At 33.1% G+C, this 24,683-nt stretch overlaps 1 protein-coding gene across 50 annotated transcripts in view; it reads right to left on the minus strand.

Annotated features, from left to right (window-relative positions):
- Window positions 1–24,683, minus strand: part of LOC111152143 (regulating synaptic membrane exocytosis 1) — a 498,025-nt gene that overhangs the window by 129,819 nt on the left and 343,523 nt on the right. For 14 of the 50 annotated variants that reach the window (XM_022510493.1, XM_022510465.1, XM_022510463.1 and 11 more), the window contains exons 11-15: window positions 23,598–23,669; window positions 19,391–19,547; window positions 18,501–18,626; window positions 16,931–16,993; window positions 12,464–12,553 (exon numbers count right to left, since the gene is read on the minus strand). In XM_022510493.1, the coding sequence (XP_022366201.1) occupies window positions 12,464–12,553; window positions 16,931–16,993; window positions 18,501–18,626; window positions 19,391–19,547; window positions 23,598–23,669 (508 nt within the window). Of the gene's footprint in view, window positions 1–4,498; window positions 4,583–12,463; window positions 12,554–13,010; window positions 13,125–13,442; window positions 13,521–16,930; window positions 16,994–18,500; window positions 18,627–19,390; window positions 19,548–23,597; window positions 23,670–24,683 lie in introns of all 50 variants that reach the window. The other 36 variants (XM_022510496.1, XM_022510473.1, XM_022510470.1 and 33 more) reach the window with 13 other exon arrangements.

Raw genomic sequence — 24,683 nt, forward strand, 5'->3', positions numbered from 1 at the left:
TATGGTTTTGGCTTTATGATCCTTAGTTCACAGGGCACAAATAGAATTCTTTAAAAGTTATAAAACTACATTCAAATGGAGTATAACAATTATTTTATTATTAAATCAAAGCAAGAGTAAGTAATAATCAGAGAAGTGGGAGTGTTCTTAATTAAATCTAATTTTTTCAAAGCTCCGTTTTTAATTATTGTTCTATTAATTTAAATGTTAAGATTCATAAAACGTACTAATGAAGAGAGGTAATTGTTAAAACCTATTTCTGTGCTACTTTCCTTTCCTCTTCAGTAACTAAATTCAAGTAGAGCAATTCCCTGAAGACATTGATAAATACAGCTTTTCTGAAGGTATTACAATTCTATTAAAGTCTAAAATCAATATGTTAATAAAATAGTAGTATTACTTAAGGCTACTTTATCTTAAAGATTTTTTTTTTTCTGAGAGAGAGAGTGCTGTGGGGGAAAGGGACCAAGAAAGGGAGAGAGAGAGTCTTAAGCACACTGGGTGCTGGGTGGGGCGCCCCGTGCAGGGCTCCATTTCACGACCCCGAGATCCAACCTGAACCCCTGAACTGAGATCAAGAGTCAGACACTTAACCAACTGCGCCATCTAGGCACCCTTATTTAAGACTTTCATAATAAAATGAAAATACGTTTGTTTGGTTTGTTTTGTTTTTAAATCCACAACATTTTAATTTAATTAGAATTAGCACTGATACCGTAAGAAAATATCTGTATATATGCTGGCTAACTACCTAGATGGCTGATTGTGGAATGAAAATGTCTATCATCTTGTCTCTTCATAAGCTTAGTAAGAAAAGTTTGTATCTGAATAGAATCTACCTAAGTAAGAAATGTCCATATGCAGTGAAGATGGCTGCATACAATTAGGATGTGTGCACCCTTTTTGTACAGTATCGATATTTATGTATATGACAATAGCCATTAAACAGGCTTAAGTATTTTAGTGGATGAGTATATTTCACTCATTCAAATAAAGAACACTTTTGAAAAGCACAGATAACAAAAGATGTTATCAAGCAAATAAAAATGGTAAGTAAGGTACTGAATTTATAAATGGTTCTACATTAACTCTGCATCACTCTGGCAATGAACTCTGGAAGTAAAAAAGTAGGTGACCTCTTTATTCCAGAAATATTTTTAATGGAGAAAGAATATTCATTCAGTTTGAATCAAAGGAATCCACCTGACACTTTTGGTCAGAGATTCTAATATGCAATTAGCTGTTACTAAGTGAAAGTGTGGAAAACTATACAAACGTTGATTATTTACAAAAGAAATAGGACCTACTTTAGTGACTCAGGAATTAATCTTTAACACAGTGGGATGTTTTACTTGTGGCAATAATTTATTTGTTGTCAACAATTTAAAGTCCTTGAAAACAGGGTTATTTAATCAAATATTTTTAGTATTTATTTAAGTCACACACCCTAAAGATGTGATGTATAACAATGCAAAGATAGTCTCAATCAGATGGAGTTTGCAACTTCAAGCTAATGAAGTGTTAAAATACATCTCAAAAGTTATCAAATAAGAATATATCACATTTTCCTGAAAAAGCATTTATGCCAAGAATATTTTAAAGTAGAATTAGATAGTAACAATTATGATTACTTATACTAGCCTTTCACATTTAAGAATGATTGATTCAACTGTGAGCACTAAACTCAGAACACCTTGATGCTTCAGGGATGTATTAAAATACATTCTTTTCTAACTTGAATACAAAAATATTGATTAATGTGAAGCCACAAGAAGATGCAAATCTTACTAAATTCACAAACAGAATTATGTATACTCAGGTTCATAAAAGTTACTTTTTACATGTTAAAATAATGCCATTTACAAAGAGGTATTTTGTTATTGGAATGATTATGTTTTAAACCATCCTCACATTTTTAGTAATAAAACTGCAGGGAAATTTTCCCTACAATTTTAAAGTCAGAATCATCCCCTGGGATTCTAAATTTATGTATTTTTTTCCTCATCATTGTTTGTTTTAAATACTCTACAAATTCTAGGAAATCTTCCTAGATCTAGAAAAACCCCTTTCCACGTTAATTCCAAATAATCTATTACACAACTTGAGATGACATCATGATTGTTTAAAACTGAAATTAAATTGTGGGAAAATGGTATGTTAAAAGTCGTGTGTGTGTGGGTGTGCACACATAACCACAAGTATATTTATGCTGTAAGAAATAAGGGGGCAACTAAATGCTTTCCAACTTAACTAGAGAACTGTCTTAAGCAAAATTTTTACTTATTTTCAAAATAATCAAATAGGACCTTGATTCAAGACATCCAAAGGCTGATTATATAATCTGTCACTGATTTTAGAATATTTTCCTAGTTGTCAGTGATCTAGGGCAAAAGTCAAATGACGCCCAAATCATCATGAGCTTTCAGTGTCTCCAAATCTGATGTTATCTTCCCTTCTTTCGGAAATTGGCAGAAACTTCTGAAAAAGTAAATAACGCTGATAAGAGGTAAAATGCAAATGTTAAGTTTTGCCAAGTGGCTGACATGGTTACCTACGAATATAGCATCTGTTGATTTAGCTATTTTTCTGTCATATTTATGGGCACATATTATTCCTATATTTTAGTAAAAGTTTATTGTAAATAACTTTCTGTTCCCTATAGTAATAAATCATGGTACCAAGCCATTTAAAATATATGCTTTTTGGTTGAACATGGATCTTATATGCAAATAAGTCATAATAAAAAATAAAATGTATATTCAGAATTATGTATTAGCAAAACTTCCTTAGTGATCTTATCTAAAATGATCATTTCTGCTCCTAAAATTTACTCATAAAGTTATGTATACAATCTACAAAATCAAATAACATAATTAATTCATATGTCATTAAATGACAACTAATTTCCATTTCATGTATATAAAAACTGCGAAACTATTATTTGGACTTCCATTTTGCTTAATTTGTGACCCAACAGACTTACATCTATATTCATTATAAATACCGTTACATTTAATTGTCTTGTACTCAAACAGCATTACATGAGATGAAATTTACTGACTCATTTGTCTGGAATAAAGTCAAAGACTTTCTAGAACTGTGTTTTATAAAAGGAAGTTCTAAGTCCTTGATGGCCAGAACCTTGCTTTTCTTAAACACTGCTGTGTCTCTAGCCATAGTAAGAGGGCACACTGCAGACCACGATAAATATTTGTTGAATGAATGAGTAGCAATGTGGATGTAAGTTTTGTTTAATTTATATGATTGCTTTATATTTTTATTTGAAAATACTTTAAATTTAGAATAATTTTAGATTGGAGATTTGCTAATTGTTCTACTCTATGAAATTCTGTCCTAGGAACCAAAAGGAATTAGTTTTAAATTTCAAATACGAAGTCATCTTAAAATGTATATTTCTTAAAGATTAAAATATGATTAAAATACTCTTAAAGTCTTTATAAACTACCAGTTTGTAGTCTTTTCCAAAATGGTAAAATGACTTAATTTTCTTTGAGTGACAAGGCTTAGTTTTTCTTCCAAATTGAAATCCTGAAGTTATCTTGATAAATTACAGATACAGAAAAAAAAATTACATCACTCTTAACTAAGATTGCAATTATTCTGCTATCTATATCCACACATACTGGAAATGAACAAAAGGAACCTTTTGTAAATGCTTTACTAGTTGTTCTGTTTCTGAGCTACCAAATATGCTTCACTTCAATCAATATACCAATATGCTGACTGAATTTCTGCTTCGACTAGAAGAGAAGCACCCCTAACATCCAATAACTTTTTGTGACCAGTCAGAAAAAGATATTTAAAGCCAATGACTATATGTAAGAAGCACGGTAGAACAGGAGAACTGGGTTAGCTACACCTGTGAGAAGGATAACACAGCATTTCTAACATTATCAGCATGAGGCACATTCAAAGGACTGATGCTACTTTTAAAGACCTACCTTGTAAATAGACACTAGCCTTCGACAATATTTGATTTAAAAACACCATATACATACAATATATAAGAACCAGTTATTTTACTTCCAATCAGACATTTTTAATGTTCCCCCAAACCTAAGACAACTGAGATTAAACCATCAACCAGTATAACAAAGAAAAGGCTTCTGTGACAGATTTTAATATATTTTAAAACACTTGAAAATTTTTATTTATTCATGTTTAAACAAAAACAATATTTAAATATGTTTCTAGAAAATCAAAACACTGAAACAAATGCTCATTTAAAACAGAACTCTTCCACTGGATCTGACTTTCTTGTGTTTAAACTACGCCATCTGCATGCCATCCTCATTTTAGTAACACGCTGAGGTGCTTTATTAGAGGTGGGATGCATTTAGTGATGGAATCACAACATATCTGGTTCTGGCTCCTGAGAGGAAGCATATAATGACCAACACTTCTCTTGGTTATCCTTCACTCAGTGGCCTATCAACCTGTCGAAGCCACTTATCTGTGAGGAGGAGTTGGCTAGTACCTGTCATTCTCCGGAGACGCATGCTGGATTTGAATCCTGGGGCTAGGAGGTCGTCTCCTATCTAGGGAGGGGGACCATCTACCCCTGTTTGCCCAATGAACAAGACAGGAAAAAACAGGACATTTAGTAACTCCTAAAATAAAAGAATATATGGAACATTAGGACTGGAAAATCACCCCAAAAAGGCAAAGTGTCGATTTTTTGCTCCATAATTTACTTTTTGATTTTGATAAGCCTTGGACAGATAGATTATAATATTGTAAGAAAATAAATCTTTTCACCCTATAAGTGAATAGAAAAACAATTTATTTGGGAAGATGTTTGAAATCTGTTGTGTGTGATCTTGTTCTTTTGAAATGTGCTTGTGTGCATGTACATATCTACACACACACACACACACACACACACACAATATATGACTTTAAGTTAAAAAGATGCACCCTTAAGAACTTGGCTTATGTTTGAATAAAATAGGTTTAATAAGTTACCAATACTTTTTTGATACTAGGCATTGGAATTACTGGATAAAGTGGCAAAGATAAGGTGTGTGGATTTATTATAAAGCAGAAACACAGTTTTCTATTTCTATGTTTACAATAATACCTTTTTTGTGATCAACAGCGAAATGAAAGTTTGAATCTTCATTCTTTTATTAAACTACCTTGAGATTCTGTCTGTGTACAACCACAAATTATAAACACCTAGTTGAAAACTCAGAAGAGGCAATAAAGGACTGAACAGGCCAGATTTGGGAATTTTTATATATTAGATATGAACACTTTGAATAGGATGATTCCTCTGGATATTGTCTTCCTTGTATGCAACAAGGGATAACTGAATTGTCTCTAAGCACTCATATGGCTGCAAGAGTTATAATTATCCAGACTAGTCCTAACATTAAAAAAAAAAAAAAAAGCCATCTTCTTTGCCATTTCACTTAGCTGACTGGATTTATTATTTGGACAAAAGCAGCAAAGGGCTGTCAACATGTGACTAGGCTATCTGAGATCAGCAGGTACTTGATTCTGAAAGCCCCCTCAAGTCTGTCTGTGCTTCATCAGTCACCCTTAGAAAGACAAACTTACCGTGATTCAAGTACGGATTTAAGGAAACTATGAAGCAGATAAAGGTATCAATAGCAGAATTTGGGGAGCAAACTGTGTGACATGTACTCTTCTAAGTGTTACATGTTTGTAAAATTAAAAATACTTTGCATTAATTTTAAATTACTCAATAATTTTAGATTATTGAAATGGTTGGTCAGTCCAATCTGATTGCTCTAAAATGTATTTCACTTTATTGGCTTTTGTTCTGCAGAGACAATAAAAAAATATTTCTAAAATAATTGAGAACAACCACAACCACAATATCCTCTACATTATGTTGTGCTTAGTCGTGTTAAAACTGACAGAGTTGGAAGTGTTTACAGTATGTGAAAACACAAAAATACAGTTAATGTGGGGTTTTTTTGGTGAAGTAGTAAGTCACATTAGCTTGACAAGATCATGAATAACCTTGCTTCTTGAGGCAGAATTCCAGTCCTTGTGTTTATTTAAACAAAAAAGTAAAGGAAAATGCTGTAGTTATGGAACATGCAGTGAAAGCTACAAGAGGGAAAGGTGTACATTTGGAAACAGGCAACTGTGAACGCAAGCTATTAAAAAGTAATTTTTGATGAAATATGTAGCATAATACATGTGTTTTCTGTATACTCAAAGTCCTTCTGAATATGCTGATATATGGTACCAATATAAGAAATTCATTCGCTTTTCCCTCATATATTTAATATGGGGGCAAGATCAATTTACACTCAATTTTTGTCCAAAGACTAGATATTACATAAGTTTGACTATAACATGTTTGTGAGTTTCAAATATATTAGTACATCTTATATGCTTTTATATTATGTGCAATATCTTTCTCTCCTATGACACAGAAGAAAAGGCCAACAATGGACTTTTTATCCCCTTGTTATTGAGCCAAATACACATGGTTCAGCCTCCATTTTCATCTTGGAAGGTAGCAGGGCAGGCTATGTTGGAGTTATTAATCATGAAGTTGAACCACCTCCTTCTCGATTTCTCTTTCCAATATAGCCTGCCTAGAAATTACTGGTTAGTTACAGTATTAGTATTTTAGTATCAGGTATCCCATATTCATTAATTAAGACCCTCTATTTGATCAGAGCTCATCCCTTTCCCTGTGATCACAGCAGAAGAAGAAATGTCACTCTGATGGTTGAAGGGTTGAATTAACAGGCTATGAGCTCCTTGCATGAGGAACTAGACTATTTGTTTTTGTTTAATTTTGACAGTTACAGAAAAAGTAATCAATATATATTTGTGAATGTCCAAGTAGATAATAAATTATCACAGATAAGAAATAATAAGAACCTTAACTAAGAGATTAACAGTGGTGAGGGGACCCATTGATGAGATACAAAGGAATTAGAACTGACAGGTCTTGGTAAGCAATTAAATGGTTCTTATGTCATGTCTTTCCACCCCCAGCACTGATAGACTGTAAAACATACTTGTGTGTGTTTGAGTGTGCAATTAATATTTACACTTGCATATGTACACCTTTCAATGGTGTGCATCTCTTGGCAGAACATAGCTAAGCAGTTCAATTTTCTAAAAGAGAAATTATATGGAAATGTAAACCATTCACTCCATAAATAGCACAAGTAAGAAACTTGTGAACTACTGTATTAGAAACCAAATCTGAACAAATGAGACAACTGATTATACAGTATGTATTTTTATTGTCTAATCCCACTATTCATTTTAGTCCTTAAAAAATGGGTAATGGGCATTAAGGAGGGCACTTGTGATGAGCACTGGGTGTTGTATCTAAGTGGTAAATCACTAAATTCTACTCCTGAAACTAATACTACAGTATATGTTAACTAACTGGAATTTAACTAAAAACTTGAAACAAAAAAATAAATTAATAAGTAAAAAAACTCCAATAATTGTTTTTAAGTAAAATTAATATAGATACTTATACTCTGAGGCAAAGTTTATTTTAATTCAATTTATAGTTGTTAAGTTTTAGGTAGGTACCTCCTTTCCCCTTAGTCCTCGTGTTTCCATACAGAGGGAAATTCATTCAAGCAATGCTCCTGGTCTCTTTCTACCCTCTACCCCAGGAAAGGAGAACTGGCTTATTTTAAAAATTTTTATCTTTTTTTAAAGCTTTTACTTATTTATTTGAGAGAGAGACCACACAAGCAAGGTAAGAGGCAGAGGCAGGGGAGAAGCAGGCTCCCCACTGAGCAGGGAGCCTGAACTGGGGTTGATCCCAGGAGATCATGACCTGAGCTGAAGGCAGAGGCTCAACCAACTGAGCCACCCTGGTGCCCCAGGAGGACTGGCTTATAAGATCAGTGACTTTGTTGAATGACCAGGCACAGGTGACTTAGTCCTTTCTGGATTACTCCTTCCAAATCAAGCTATCTGCAAACGCAGATGCTATAGGACATAAACTTACAAAACAGCTCTAAGATGTGAGGCCTGGGACTGAACCTGTCTTGTGGTTCAGTGAATCTGACTGATTCTGGGATGAGTTATTAGCAAGCCTATAGACTTAAAGTCATAGCTTCTAAACTTGTCCCCTGTATTTATGGTGATAATTAGATCTCCTACCTTCTAGTTCTGGGTCTAGCTCACAATTAAACCTAAATTTGGAAACAGAAAATAGGGAGTATTTTTTAAAGAACCCAAATCTCCAAATCGAACATTTACTAAAAAAATACTAATGTTATCACAAGAGAGGGCAAGGATAAATAAGATACAATCCCTCTCCTCCAGGGATAAAATATAGCAGAAAAAACAAACACACTACTAAGTAAAATATAATATTTTAACAGAAATATATAATATTTTGTGGGCCCAGAAAAGTGAATAATTTTAACTGGCCAAAGGTATGGGGGAGCAGGTAATATAAAAAGGTTTAATATAAGTTAAATGACCTGTAGTCATTTATATATAGTTATCTGACCTGCATTTTTGAAGAATGAGTTAAAAGCAGACAACAAAGGGAAGATAGTATTTTAATTTTAATGAAAAGAAAACTTAAGATGAAAAGTAATAAAAACTATAAATAAAGTTTATGAAATAATTAATGGGGCAAGAGTGACAAGGGAAGGGCTTTAATATAATTCAATATAATCAAGGGAAGAGATCTGTTTGGGAGTTTCTCAGAAGAGAATTCTTAAAAGAGCAGGAAAAATGTTTCAGAAAATGTGCCTGCTTATATGTCGAAGCCATTCAATAAGAGCAAAATTTAGGAAAACAAAGTATTTTGCTATAAAAGGATGTAAGGGGGGGATAATGAATTTAATTCAGACATGCTGATGTACACAAATGGCAATCATTTAGAAATTCAGACCTAGTGCTCAAGAGAAAGTTCTGGCCGGTCAGTTACAGTGGAGCATTGTCTGAATATGTATTAGAATGGAAATTGTTGACAGAAATACAATTTCAGGGGTAGATAGGTGGGGCAAAGAAAAACTTTGATGCAGCTGGGAAAAACACCTCTCTTTGTGGGGTGGGATAGGAAGAAAGGCCAGCAAGAGGAAACTGTGTCCTAACAGGCATAAGAAAGAAACTTTGCAGATGGTACTGAATAGAGGAGAGGTTCAGATGACAGGGTGGGGTTAAGGCAAAATGTTATAAGACGCTGCTGGACAACTGGGGAGCCAGTGAAGTTGACAGGAACTTTAGCACAGTGATAGAGCCATGGTAAGGAACAGGAGTCAGACTGCAGAATTTATGAGGAGGTAAAAAACTGGAGGCGGTGAGTAGACTACCCTTTCATGAACCTTCAATAAGGCTATGATTTCTATGAAAGGTCCAATAAGAAGAAAACACATCCAAGAAAAATAACTCTTCTCCAGTGGCCCTAAAAATAAATGTTTCTGAACACTTAAGTAATAATTTGTTTTAAAACCTGGGAAAGAAAAGGTGAATGGCAGGCCTGTAACAGGCCTCTTTCCCAAACAGGGAACAGGGGTGGGGGGAGGGGATGGAGGGTGCGGGAATGAATGACCTGAATCAGACCCTGAATAAAGATGGAGGAAAAATGGATCAGCCTTGACCAGACTTCCTCGTAAACATTCAGTGGTATTTGCGACTGAAAACATAAAGAAGAGTCCTCTATTAGACATCTTCAGTAGGAAATAGTCTTCCTAGAACTTTCATTGCAAATAAACCCCAAATTTCTTGATTTATAAAACATGGCTAGATGGAGCAATGGGCTAATCCAAACTTATTTTTGTTATTTGTGTAATCAACAGAATATATAATGAAGGCATTCAAAAACTGAAATGGCTTCCTTTGCAAACAGTGCTTCTCTGTGCATGATCTAACCTGGGCCAAACCACCCTAATAATGGAGGAAAAATGGATCCGGTGGTTTGTGACTCCTTGAAGAAAAGAAAATGTCATCTGTGCCTGGTCCTCCTCTATCTTTGAATTATTAGTGAACTATGGTATTGGATATTGAGTCCGCCTTGACAATTTCATCCTTTGCATTGGCACAAAACTTCACTGGTTTTAAAAACTTAGTGAAGATACCTCAGAGAAGGGAAATGAGTTGGTATAAGAGCATACAAGTGTTCATCAAATGGTTCCAAATCAGCAAATTATTTAACTTTCATAGTTCATGAGGCTGTGGAAACACATTGCCATCTTAAGAATATGAAATTATGTTTAAAAATTTTTCTCTAACATTTTATCTACTATGTATAAATTAGGCATTCACATAAGAAGCTTTCTGGTCAATCAGAGAAATTAAGTAACCTGGAAGAGCCTCCAAGCCTCCTTCTCCCTACTCTCTGCAACATCTTCTGCCTGGAGATGTTGGGTGCATTTTCCAAAGACAGCAAAGTCACCACTGCTGATACTGTGATGTTCTGCTTCAGAGTGTGCACAAAAGGGCATTTGAGGTCATTATCTTCCAAACCAATAAAAATCTACAACTTGTGTAATTTTCTTGATGAAAACTTATTTTATTTTCTTCTTGGCAACAAGGTTGACTGTTGTAAGTGAAAGATTATCAGTAACATGAATTTCTTCCCCTGTATCCCCTTTCATTTGTTTAATGGAAAACAACTTTTTATTAAATATATAGAGTGAATATAGGTTTCAATGATATTTTTCTTCTATGATAAATACACTCATTGAGACTTCACTATGACCAGCGCAATAACTGGCCAGATTGTCTATAGGCTGGTCTATTTTAAGGGTATTATCTGAGAGGTGAAACTAACTAACACATAGTTTTGTGAACTCTATGGCTTTAGTGTAACAAGGGAACACATACTACATAGGTTTTAGCATAAGAATAAACCTGTGCTGTCCAATAGGATAGCCACGAGCCACAAGTGGCTATTAGGAATACAAAAAAAGGAATGCAAAATGATCTACAGTTTTTAATTGATTATATGTCAAAATTATATTTCATCTATATACTGGGTTAAAGTATTAAAATTAACTTCATCTTTTTAATGTGGCAACCAGAAAATTAAAAATTATACATGTGGCTTGCATTATATTTCTATTAGCAGCTCTAAAAATGATACCAAAAATGTTAGGGTATTGTTTTATCAGAATATTCTACTGACTTGAGCAATACTATTCTGTTTTAATACCAGACAGAAACACACAAGGAAATAAAAATAAGTATAAAATTTAAAAAGGTTTTTCTTGCTACTCTTGTATTTACTTCTTTTATTGGGGTGGATAATATACAACAAAAGAGAAAAATAAAACAATTTCAACTGTGATTTTAGAAGAGCTTATAGTTATTTCAACTAAAATTTCTCTTACAAATATAAAAAAAATAACAAGTTCGATACCACTGTTTTCTATTAACAAAATATACAAATACAAGAGAAAACTAAATAAAAAAGTAATTTCTTCAGTAGAATCATATGCAGTTAAAAATGGATGTGTCCACCAGTACCTATTATTAAAGTTCAGAAATAAACATCCCATAAATAGATAAATTATCCAAACTAGAAAGATTGTTAAAGAAAAGTTTAAAGCAGCCCCTAAAGAAGAGGAGGGTTACATATTAGCACTGCTAAACGTTTTTCTTCAGGATTTGTAAACAGGTAGTAAACAAATCTCCAGTTAATGACTTCTAACTGAAAAGAAATAACAATTACATCTAAGGCTATCAATTATAACCAAGTTTACTGGGATAGAAAGTTCCACTATCATGGAAACACTAGCTTCTCAGAATTAGGAGACATTGTAATGCAAAAACTTTGAATACATTTGAATTGAAATCATAATTATTTAATAATCAGTCAATTAAAAGTGTTAAGCAAAATCGTGTGTTTGTTTAAATGTGCATTTATTTTTGTAAGGCATCAGAAAATCTAAGATAAACATACCCTTTTTTTGTTGTCAAAGTATAACTTATTGTGAAACATGATGTCTGTCAAAGAGTAAGCTGACTAAACAATGAATATAAATTCACAAGGGAAGTTCTCTACGTAAACAGAATTCTAATTTTAAGTTTGTGGTAGGTTGCTGTAAAACCCATAAATACTATTTATCGTCGGAACTAATAGGAAAGTGATCCTCCCCTTCGGATAACTCCCTGGACCTTACATTATCAGCATACTGAAGGCTCCCTGAGTCCTGTGTAGATGAAACCACTGAACAGCAACGGAAGGGGGAAAGCAGCAGCCAGAAGCAGTTACAAATTACATCACACCATTTGCAACAACATTCATGGAAATATGTGTATGTGTAGCCTGGGGCTTACCCACATACACATATCTCTCCTTACACGTGTATAATAAGGGGAGTGGGGGGAGATGGAGACAGTTAGCAAAGTGAACATGAATGAATAAACCTGTGAGACTCACATGAAACAAAACAAAGTGATTGAAAAAAAAAAGAATCACTAGTACAAATGATAGGAAATTAAGAAAGTCTTTATTTTATACCTTTCTCGTTCTGGTGAATGCAAACTAGTATCTGGTCTCAAGCAGTTGGTACTAGCACTCCTAGCCCTGTCAAGGGAGGGCTGCAGTTCACTAGTGCCAGTGCATTGCATCCAGTGGTAGAAGAGAAAGACAAAGAAAACAAAGAAAGGAAGACCATGTTAGAGAGTAAAGCATAAAATAATGTCCCCTTTACATAAAATGCAGAATCACTGTGATTCAGTTCATAAGGGTGTGAGAGAGCTGACAGGATGGCAGTGCAAAATTTTGTTTAGAAAATGAAACTAAACAAAGATTATGCTTGAATTGGTTTGCATAATTTTTTAAGAGGGTCTCAGACTGAAAAAAATGAGACTAGATCACACCTACTTATGAAAAAACTGGATACAGAAAGCACTAAAACAAAATGCCTAAAACTTCGTTACCAAGAACAGATGCCACACCAAAACAAAATGAAGGACATCGGAGGAGAAAAAATTTACAACTCAATTACTTTGGTTCACAACACCAGACGAGGGAAGTGGAAGGCATGACTTCCAAATGGTCTTACCTAACCAATATTTCATCAGTAAATCTCAATACTCTTGAGTGAAAGCATTCATGATGAAGGGGGAAGTCCTGTCTAGTCACTGACTTGGTTTTGGTATGTGCAGGCAGAATTGAGCTTCACACAGTAAAATTATCCAAAAATAAAATAACATAAAATTAACGATCATAATCAAAATCAACAAGTAAAACAACAAATAAATGACAAGACAACTAGAATTCTGATATTTGAGTAACTAGATTTCATTTAGAGAAATATTCTGGAATTCATAAGTTTTATAATTCAAGTTATTTTTTGGTTTCTTTAATGTTTCTCTGTGCATAATTACTTTCAAGAAGAAATGTTAGTGCTTTATTAGAATTTAAATTTGTTATTTTTAGTAGGCCAGGGATTCAGGATTAGTTTATAACTAGGACTCACTGTTATGACTCTTACCTGTAAATATTCCAGTGAGAACTGTTCTCTAATAAAGGCATCTTAGGTGGTAATGTTTTATAGTGCCTACCAAAATGTCTGGAACGTGGCAACACAAACATGCAGGAAACAGAAAAATATATATGAAGCAAATTTTACTAGGGCATGGAAAAAATAGGAGGCCTATAAAGCTACAAACAAAGATAGCTCTTTTGTTTTTTTTATCAGAAAAACCATAGTAATTATTTGAAGGTAGAATAAGAATTATTAAAATATGGAATCATAGACACCAGTCTTCATAATTAAGATAAATACTCAAAATTATAATTTCATTGCCTTAATTTGAAAAATATCTGCTAACAAAACTCTGAGTTAATCAATATTTAAATTTACTCTTTAATCCCTGATTTAATATTATACCTGTTTCTGTGGAAGAAAACAACTCACAGCTAAATGTACTAGCCAAATAATTTATGTATTTTTGGAATTAAAATGTGACTGAGAGAGTTAACATTCTAGCAATAAGCAAGAGCTGACCAGCATGCAGGGAGAAAGCTGGTCACGGGACTGGGCTGCAGAAAGGAAAGGCCAGATGCAAAGATCAAGTGACTGCAGTGGAGGAAATCCTTCCCATTTACTAACTTCTGAATCCAGATCCAACCACAGGTAAAACTTATCACTGGAAATCAAATGAGATGGGCAGTAGATGCAAACTTGAATATGAATTTTGATTTGACAGAAAAAAGCCCAACTTTATCTAAATTATTTAAAAATCTCTGAGGGATTCTGGATGACCTCTGCTACACCAAGGGCAAATTAGATCAAGTTAATCATTTAATTTTTTTGACAATTTAATAATGTTTCTACAAATTTAATTGCTGATTATAAAACTCACAAGTCTATTTCAGCTCATATTAAAATACAAAAGGTAAGGGAATATACATTTGCTGAGGACAAACTAAACATTCAAACACCCCACTGGTTTACTCATATTTATACTAACTGTCAAATCAAAAGAAATCTCTTAAGGCTTCAATTTAAAAATATATTAGAGTACTGTATTTGAAAACTAACTGAAGACAAATTTTACTGAAACTAAGGATTCTGCCTGCTTCACGGACGATAGTCTCCTTTTCAACTCACAACCTTAAGCAAGTATCTTCAGCAACTGGTTGTTAAACAACTTTTTAAAGCAATCGGTTCAAAAGTGGTTTGTTTATTCAGGAATGCTCAAACAAGGGTTAGTAAAGTGTGTGAAACAGAATGGAAGATAGCATAACATTTATATATAGTATGAAGGCTTAAATTCCTGCCTTGGCTTTGCCACTTAATGGCAATGAACCTGGCTAATGCAGGTCAGGCCTTTCCATACATTGATATAAAAGATGAAATAACATCCACTTAATAGGGGTGCTCAGAGAATTAGATAACAGATATAAAGTATCCAGGACATAGTAAGGCAGTTATATATAGAATTTTCTGCACATTACTTTCTTGGGTCGTGTTTTTATGAAAAGGGGGTTTAATGGTTAAGATACATATTATTATAAGTATTAAGTTATAATAATTTTAAGCTATAATTATAATTGAATATTATAATTATTAAAATAAATAGGCAGAAAATGGATTAAACAACATGAGACAGATTTCTTGACTCTAACATGCTGTGCATACTAAATCTTCAGGGAGTGACTATAATTTGCAAAGTTTCCAAAATATGTTTGACTCACAAACTCTTTTATTGGCACCACACCAACTCTTCAGAATCTAATTGTGGAAAAACTAGTTTAGTGGAAAATGTCAATAGACTCATTTTGAATCCTTGCTTGTTACTTATCAAATTAAACTTTCTTAGCATCTTTCCTCATCTGTAAAATGAGGGTAATAACATTCGTATCATATAATTACTGCCAGAGAATTGAGATAAAGTACATTAATAACAACACTATGTTTGGTGCTCAATGAATTTTATTTTCCTTGCTTGTTAGAAAGTAGCAAATCCTCAAATTTTATTCTTAAAATTCCTAGGTGAATATGAAATGATGTATTTGAAGACTGTACAAAATGATGAAATTACCAGCATATCATATTTTGCATATCCTGATATTTCACCTTTATATGTAGAAAATATGGGAAAGAAAAAATATATTTAGCTGTTCTAGTTCCATTCGTCTAAATTTATTTTACTTTTTTTATAGTCGTAGTCAAATCAATAGGACTATGAGAAAAAGAAAACTTTTTGAATTTGTAAAAACATTGTTCCTACTGACAAACTATTTGCTAGGATAAACAACTAATAGTAAGCCTGGGCAGTTGAACATTATAAAGAATCTGAGATAATTTTTACAATATTTATAATTTTATATTTTTCCCCAGTTCACAGTCAAAACTAGTATTTCCTCATTTTTTTTTTCCTGTGGCACTACAGGAAGACATGGAGGTTGTTATCAATAGGATAATTTTATATAAATAAGAAGCTGAAACAATTCTTATTAGCATGATCACGTTAGTATAACTGAGAAGAGCCACACGTTCCATGCAGACAAAATACATTTCGCATTTGTCCAGTCATAGCTCTTTCCTCCTATTTCCTACTATCTTCGTATTGGCCAATATATCTGAAAAAGTTTGCCTGGGTTGTCGGTTTGTTTCACTGACTTTCTACTTCCTTCCCTTCTATTAACTCTAAATTGACAGTAAGTGTTTGCAGACTGCATCCTATGAGGAATCTGTAGGAGATTTATTAATTAACTTATTTATTTTGATTAGGAAATCCAAGACGGAATGAGAGGTAAATAAAGTATCAGATTCTAAACTCCAAATTACAGGAGAATATTAAAACTCTTTTTCTTTTCATCTTTAAAGAGGCATCATATTGTTCCATGCTTATATGAGAAAGTTTGTATTGCAACCCTGCTAAACTGGTGGGGGGATGAAGGCAGGGAGGGTTTAGAAGTGAAAGGTCAAACATTCTCATTCTTCATCAAGAAGGAAGTTGATGCTCAGCTAGTAAGAAGTGACTGCTATAAGATTTTATTAAAAGCAAACAGAATATAAACAATAGTAGATTCCAAAAGGAAATAAAAAAAGGCTAAAACAAACATCATCATCAAAACAATAACACTGCCATGCACAGATCAGACCTCTTGTGACTAGACAGGTGTGTGTGTGTGTGCTGCCAGGGGCTGGGGTGGGGACGCTCACAGTGAGTATTTCGAATTGTAATTGCGGAAATCGGTTCCTCGGTTTTAGGAATGTATGAACAGTTCCACAGAGGCTCGTCAGTCTCTGGAATTTGAAAAAACAAATAGAAAAGCAGTCTGCCTGGATTAGAATTAAAATATATTTGGAACCTTTCCACAACCTCCAATAAAACAAAACAAATTTTGAATACTTGGGAAATTAATTTTACATATTTGTAATAATACCTTTAAGGGCGAGAAGAAAGAATAGTAGAATGGAAAGAGAGTCATCACACACAGTTACCATTACCAAATCCCTGTATTTACCTGGTAGTGTGTAGGCATTCTGCACTTCGTCCTCGTTTTGCTCTGGGCAGCATAAGAAGCTCACTGCACAGACAGGATGGGTGGTGGATGAAACAGATAAATCATGAGGCATTAAATGACATGGGTAATGCCAATGGTATGCCGATGAAAACGTGAAAAGGGAAGAAACCAGATTGTCTGCACTAGCATATTTGCTTGAGAGGTTAAACAAAAATAAACATGACAGTATTTCAAAAAATTTAAACAATAAAGTACAAACATCATGGTCAAAGTCCTCGCTGTTGTTGATTTGCTATTGTATTTCCAAGTGACTTTCAAGAATATTAAAACAAAACTAAACTAAATCTTCCCCAAATAAGACCAATTCCAGATATCTGGGTATTTTTAAAACTTCTGAAAGGCCTACATATCTGGACTTTCTGATGCTCACTGGAACCCTAAGCATGAGTCCTCTTGGCTTTCACAGATACTAAAAATGCAATTATCAATGTTTGTTCTTAACCAATCATGAATATACTTGACTAGAATGATTTTATTCTAAAAACTGGTACTTTTTCTGTGCTCAGATTAATTTCACTTCATTAAATGCCCTGGTCAAGAAGTCATTTTTTCCCCATCCTCACCTAAATTGAAAGTGACCCAAGCGGATGTTGACAAATGGCCCTCATTCAACTCAACCAGGCTGAGCAGTGTAGAATCCCATTCCCCAGAGCAGTTCTTATCTCAGTCCCCAGTATGATTTCACTCTTCAAGGTCCCGGCACCACTTCCCACAGTAGGATGACAATAAAGGATTAAGCAGCTCTATTAAGTTCTGTGTCCTTGACTATACCGCAAAAAGTCAATCATGAAGCACAACTAACATTTCCCTACTCCTTCCTGAAAGTTTCTCCACTTTTAAAAATCCAAAAGAGAATATTCAATAAGGTGGGTGTTCTAAAACCTTAAATCGGATCCGGAGCTTGTGGTCTGGCATATTACACAGGTATGTGGTTAGTTTGCGAAGAAAGTCTATGGGCATGTAGAACAAAGGAGTTGTCATGTAGATTTTTAGTAATTGTGTCCAGGAAGTACTTATTTATATGAAAAACTCCATCTCATATATTTTATACTTTATAGACATTTTATGGAAATAAGGTATGTAAAAATATTATTATTGAAGTTCTCACAGAAACTCTGCAACATTGTCTTTCAGATGACCTGTATCCAAAATTACTTAATAACATAAAAAAATAATTATATAATTACATCAATAACATCCCATATTTGAAAATAATCAATTATAGGCTTCCTTCTACAATTTAGAAACAATAAGCTATACATTTTAAACTGGCTAAACATAAATTTCAATTTGTAAAAAAAAAATGCACACATCATGACAATATAATGTTAGCCAAATATTTCCTACAGTTGCATTTCTATTAGAATATCCTAACAGCTGTTCCTTGAAAGTTCAGTTTTGAGTGATTAAATACTTTTCCTTTCTGATGTATTATGCCAAGATATCTATCATATACTAAAACAGAGCAAATAAAGAGTTATAACGTTGAGATCATAGTTTGAACAAATACCTGTCTTGTTCTGATAAATACTGACTGTCCACATCTCTGGATCTGTGATCAACCGGACTTCGGGAGGCATCATGGTGTCTAGTTGGAGAACGTGACCTTCTTGTTGGATGAATTTCATCTAAACTCCTAAAATGATTCCAAAAATACAAATGCATCAAAGTGTATACTCTTCCCAAATCTAGCAGACAGACTAATGGCGAATATCTATCAGTAACTGGCAGAAGGCTGGCATGGCTTGAAAAGTGTTGTTATCATAATTGAATACATATTTTATCAATTGAGTTAAAGGCATTTATTCTCTAGGAGTGGTTTGCCTGTGCTACTTTTCTCCAACCTTCTCTTGCACCTCTGTCAAAAATGACAATTTTCATCTGCATACTTAATTTAAGTTTCAGAAGTATATTTCAGGATAATATAAAATACAGCACTACATTACTTAAGTTGCATGTACTTTTGAAGCACTTAAAGTGTTTCAAAAAGACAATTCTAAATTCTAAACATTTTTTTTCTAAATTCTAAATTTCTTAAAAACATATTCTGCCTCTTAACCTTTTACTCTTTGCCATTTCTCTCCACAAGTTATTCATTATACAATTTTTCCTAACAGGAGAAAAAACTAGCCAACAGAATACAAGATAGTTATTCAAACACTGTGCTTGGGACATAAACTTCTACCTCCTGGAAAAAATTTCTCAAGATTCAAGAACAGAATGTAATACAGGTGGGGTAATGGATAAAAAGACATTTTTGCTTACAAATGATTCTGGAAAAAAAAAAAAAACTTGACTGATTCAACCATTATTTCACGTCAGTAACAGTCTTGAGGCAGCTTACATTGTATTAAAATTAAAAAGTACTGTCAGAGACTTGAAGCCGATCTCAAAGCCTACCTCTGTAATGGCACATTTGGTAAACGTGAACGCGGCCTTCCCTGATCATCGCCGCGGTGAGGAGATACTGAACGTGAGCGGTGATGAGTTGTTCTTTGCTGTTCTGGCACAGTTAATGTTGTAGATTTACTTTCTCTAGCACTAGACCTATAACCTACTGGCAAGAGTACACACAAAAAATCTGTCAGTATTCTTCTATAATGTGGAAATATCAAATTATATCTCAAGCAGCCACTGACCTACTACAACAAATGCCATGCAATCAGTATTATTAGCTTTTCTCTTCAAAACTATTAAGTATACGTACACAGAGTGTAACATATACATGCATAAAAACAGGTTACAGATTTGTTCAAAGGTGCCCATGGAGATACTGCATATGAATAATAATGCTGATGTCTCAGATGTTATGATGAGCTGGGATACTATTTTAAATTAAAAAGTGAGTGAGTGATTGATTTTTCATTGACAGTGAACTATAGTTAATAGATAAGTCAATGCTTAGAAATCTGGGGTCTTTTTAAATGTTATTTGAATTTTTCTTCCAAAGGATAAACTATTTTAGCTGGATTTCAGGTGGCTTTGCAGAAAAAAAAAAAAAAAGAAAATGTTATCTTATCAATTTTAGTTAACAAAGAAGAGTACTAGATCTTCACTATTACAAATATTCACTGAATTTTGCAAACTACATATAATACTGTAATTTTCAAATGAATATAGTGTATGGATGGTGATGACTATGGCAATAATGCAGAGAAAATTAACTCTCCAATCACCAAATCTACCTCAGACATCTGAAACTATTCCACAAATGTGTTGATAACATAATTTAGTTTATACAGTTAACATAATTGCAATTAAAAATAAATTCTAAATTCATTCTCCCTTGAAACAAAAAGGTTTATATCATCTCTGATTTAGTTAAGACAAAGCCATAATCTAATCTCAAATCGAAGTAATGGTTTAATTAATTTTTTTTCCCACAAGGGTCATTGTTTGCCATTATTGAAAGGAAAATAAAAAATTCTGTGGCCAAAGGAAAAATAACTATACTTACAACTACATAAAAGTACATGAAACATGAAAACATTAAATTTAACTGGGTAGTTTGAAATTTTCTTCATTTATTTACTTAGTAACTCCTACATTATTTTAAAATATGCCATGAAACATCATTATTGAAGGCAGACTAAAATTCTCCAATAGTTTATTTGCTGTGATTGTATATTTTAACCAAGTTTAAAGAAAGGTCTTTAAACATTTCATAAATGTTTATGAGTGACAATTCGAAATGACAATATCATGATCAGAGATGCCCAACAATTCTGTCATTCTAAGAACATCAGTATAATGACCAAATAATGTAACCATAAATGTTATAATTTATAATTACATATACTTCATTCTACAACAAAAATCATAGCAATTAAGCTGTTATTTTGAATTCCACATAGGAAAGTTTCCTTGTCATTGTTCAGGTGTATAAACTGTAATATTAAATTTAGAAAGAAACCAAGTAAATTTACATGCAGTAAATTTATTTCACAGCTCATTATAACAAATCATGGTTATTTTTAAAGATAATTAATGCACGGTCTAAATTACCATTTGTTATCACTTGATAACTTCAATCATACAATAATTATGGAAGGTCAGGATTGAATTGGGAGCACCATTTCAAGATTTCAATGAGAATTCAAGGTATATAAATAACACTTTCACATTTGATATAATTAACTATTAAGAAATAACTTAGAGAATTTAGACATCTTACTGTTAGAAGGGTATAACTGATTTTTTCCCATGGGTTCTTTGTATTTACATAGAGAGTGATATCTTTTTTTTATCTTATCCTAATTCATATACATAGGCTTTTGATACTTTTCAAAATAATTTGGTTTTCTTTGTATTATGTTTAATTTATTGCTTACAACACATATTCTTTACCTTCAGAAAAAGGGGGAAGGAAATTGCTATTTTATGCTCATTTCAATGTTTTGGTTAACTCAAAGTTAGAGTGTGTTTTTCTGTTTGTTTTTTCACTTTCTGAATTTGTAGTAATGCTCAGAAAGATTGGGGTTACCACATGTTTTGCCCATATAAGGGCAATCTGCATATGGTTATTTTTATTCTTCTTTTATTTTTTTTTAAAGATTTTATTTATTTATTTGACGGAGAGAGAGAGAGATCACAAGTAGGCAGAGAAGCAGGCAGAGGGGGAGGGGGAAGCAGGTTCCCTGCTGAGCAGAGAGCCTGATGTGGTGCTCAATCCCAGGATCCTGAGATCATGACCTAAGCCAAAGGCAGAGGCTTTAACCCACTGAGCCACCCAGGCGCCCCTGATTTGTTATATTCTTTTAAGAGTCCTGGCTCATTACTTTTTAAATGCTAAATAAAAATGAATATTACTTGAAATACTACACTGCTTCCATATGATAAAAGATTACATATATTTATAAAAATCATAATATTATTTATTTCAGTACAGAATATAAACATTTTTAAAACTCAGTGTTTTTTAGTGGTATCCAAACATGAATAATTCCAATTGTAGTGGATCCTGTAACTCCCATTTTGGCCTCTATCTGTGTAATCTCTTAGGAAAATGACAGGAAACTTAACATTTTAGTAATTCAGTATTTATTCAATTGGCCATTTATTCTTTCATCCATTTGCTCTTGCCTCATCATTAAAAAATGTGAAATTCTGGGTGAATAAAACTTGAGAACCACACACAGAAGTAAATTCTGTTTAGATGAGTTAGTAATGACCACATTAAGGCTGATTAATGGCCACAATTCTTGTTAGAAAGGCTTGATGACTTTCCTACCACGATTCATCTGATTCCTATTTAAATATGTCAGTGGATTTAATGTACAATCACTCTTCCACTTTCAATTAAAAAAAAACAAATATTCTGTTGAATGTCATATTAAAGTTTCTGTGGAGAATGCGTCTAATTATGATGATACTTTAAAAAACAAACAAAACAGAAAATATGAAATTTTATCCACTATTATTTAAAACTCTTGCAGTCTGATATCAGAGTATTATCTAAGAATACAGATATGAACAGCACTAGGTTTATTGTTTTTAAGAATATTTGCTAATGTCATACAGTGATTAAATACAATATTTTCTCTGAATTATATAGGAAGCAAATAAACCTAATTTTAGAGAACTCTCCATAATTTCTCCTAATTTTAAAGAGGTTGTTATGTATCTCTTCGAATTGTGAATTTAGTCACTAGTGTGGAATCTGTCCACTGACTTTCCCAAAATCACTGCCCTCAAATTAAGTGCATCTCCAACTGAAAAATCACATAAATTAACGTCCTAAAGAAATGCCTTTAATAACTCATATTTATATGTTCCAAGATTGTCTCTTTACTTCTTATTTGATATTTCCTTACTTCTTAGTATATGGGCTGCTAAAGCAAGCACTGATATTTCCTTACTTTTTACTTTTTTCTAGTAAGTCAAGGAAATAGCACAGGATTAGTACCAGGAAAATAAGTCCTTACTACTTGGTTTTACTCACTTTCTGACAAGAGTCAGATGAGAAACATAGATTTGAATTACACAATGCCACAAAAATTTTACTAACTGGACAGTGACAAAAAGATGTTAACTTAAAATGAATACTGAATCTTTCTAAAGCACTTCCTTACTTCAATACATACATACACATTCTAGGTATAGTAAGTGGTAAACACATCACAAAAGCATTAAAAGGTAAGCCATGCCACATGCAATTTTAAACCCTGCCATGCACCTTTCTCAGTATATTCCATGGAAGGCTACATTATTTTCAGAAACAGAGGAAGGAAAAATCATAGGCATATAATATAAAACATAGAAGAATGGAATTTTTATTTGAGAAAATGAACCACATCCTTTCAAAATGAAATTTGTATTTATGCTTATGCTTGGAGCATTGAGAAAGAATGATTTCAACCTGGCTAGCCATCTTAGCTTCTAAGAAAGAACCTGGCTGAATTAAATATGTGGGACTGTTAATGAATAGTTACTAGTCCATTTTAAACTTTCTTTATAATTTGGAACACAAGTCACCATGGAATAATAGAATACTGATTTCTCTGTGCTACGAATCTCCAGCTCAGTATCCCAAGTCAGTCTGGAAATTGACAGTGAACACAAGCATGAGAAGCACAGTGAAGCAGGGCCATGCTCTTCACCCACGCACCTGGAGGAACTACTCCAATACCATCATCAACCTCATAATCTGAGATGTCACTATCACTGATTCGATGAGATCCTGCACAACAGTAAGGCAAACAGATACCTCTGTGTCTTATTGGTTTATGAAATGTAAAGGACATGGTCAAAAAAATTTTTTAAAGGCAAATGACGTTACTACTAAGTACTTTTGGGACAAGAATAACACAAAGTAAACGCTGAGCTGATTTAAAAAAAAAAAAAAGTTTGTTCTCCAAAGATAACATTTTCTCAGTATTTGTTCCGTTTAATCACTTAAATTTTCGTATTTTCTTTAATGTATTATACATATATAATATATATATAAAAGCCTACAGTGAAGTGTATACAGTTTTCTGCCCAATTAGGTGCCCTCCTCCACTGTTCAGGGAGGGTGGGAGGATGGGGGAAGGGTGAAAGACTTTCTTGGCTGGAAATCTATTGAGCTCATATTATTAAAAAGGACATCATGGCCCTGGATAAAATATTTATGTTTATTCTTCAAAATTAGCCATTATACTGCATTAAACATTAACTTTGAGAAAATGAGTGATCAGAGAGGTACTAACATGAAATATTCAATCATAAGAGGAAAACAATTTGGTTCAAAATGTAGCTTTTCGGTTGATTTATTAGTCATAACTCTAAATTTAATGGCACATGCAGAAAAGAATACTCTTTTTCCCCAATTGTCAGATGAGTAACAACAAACATACTTTACAATGTGTCTTTAAAAGTGTTTCTTATGAGTAATAATACTAAAAATACCCAGCAACTATAAAGTTATCAAGAACCTTATATGTAGCAACTCATTAATAATAAAAACAACTCAATGGATATTGGGCAAAGAATGGTAATTCAGAGTTTTTAAACTTTCAGCTCTGGAACCACTCTACTGTACCATACATACATTTCATTAGGGAAATACAGAAAATAGTTTTGCCAAGTCTCTTTAAAGAGATAAATAATTTTTCAATATTTTGATCTCTAATAAACATTTGAAAAATATTTGGAATATCAATCTCTAATTGGATCATTGCAACATAACTAATTCTGGTTAACTAAAAATAACTTT

This window comes from Enhydra lutris, unplaced genomic scaffold (genome assembly GCF_002288905.1).
Source record: "Enhydra lutris kenyoni isolate GAN:26980312 unplaced genomic scaffold, ASM228890v2 scaffoldscaffold28, whole genome shotgun sequence".
In the NCBI taxonomy this organism is placed as follows: Eukaryota; Metazoa; Chordata; class Mammalia; order Carnivora; family Mustelidae; genus Enhydra; species Enhydra lutris.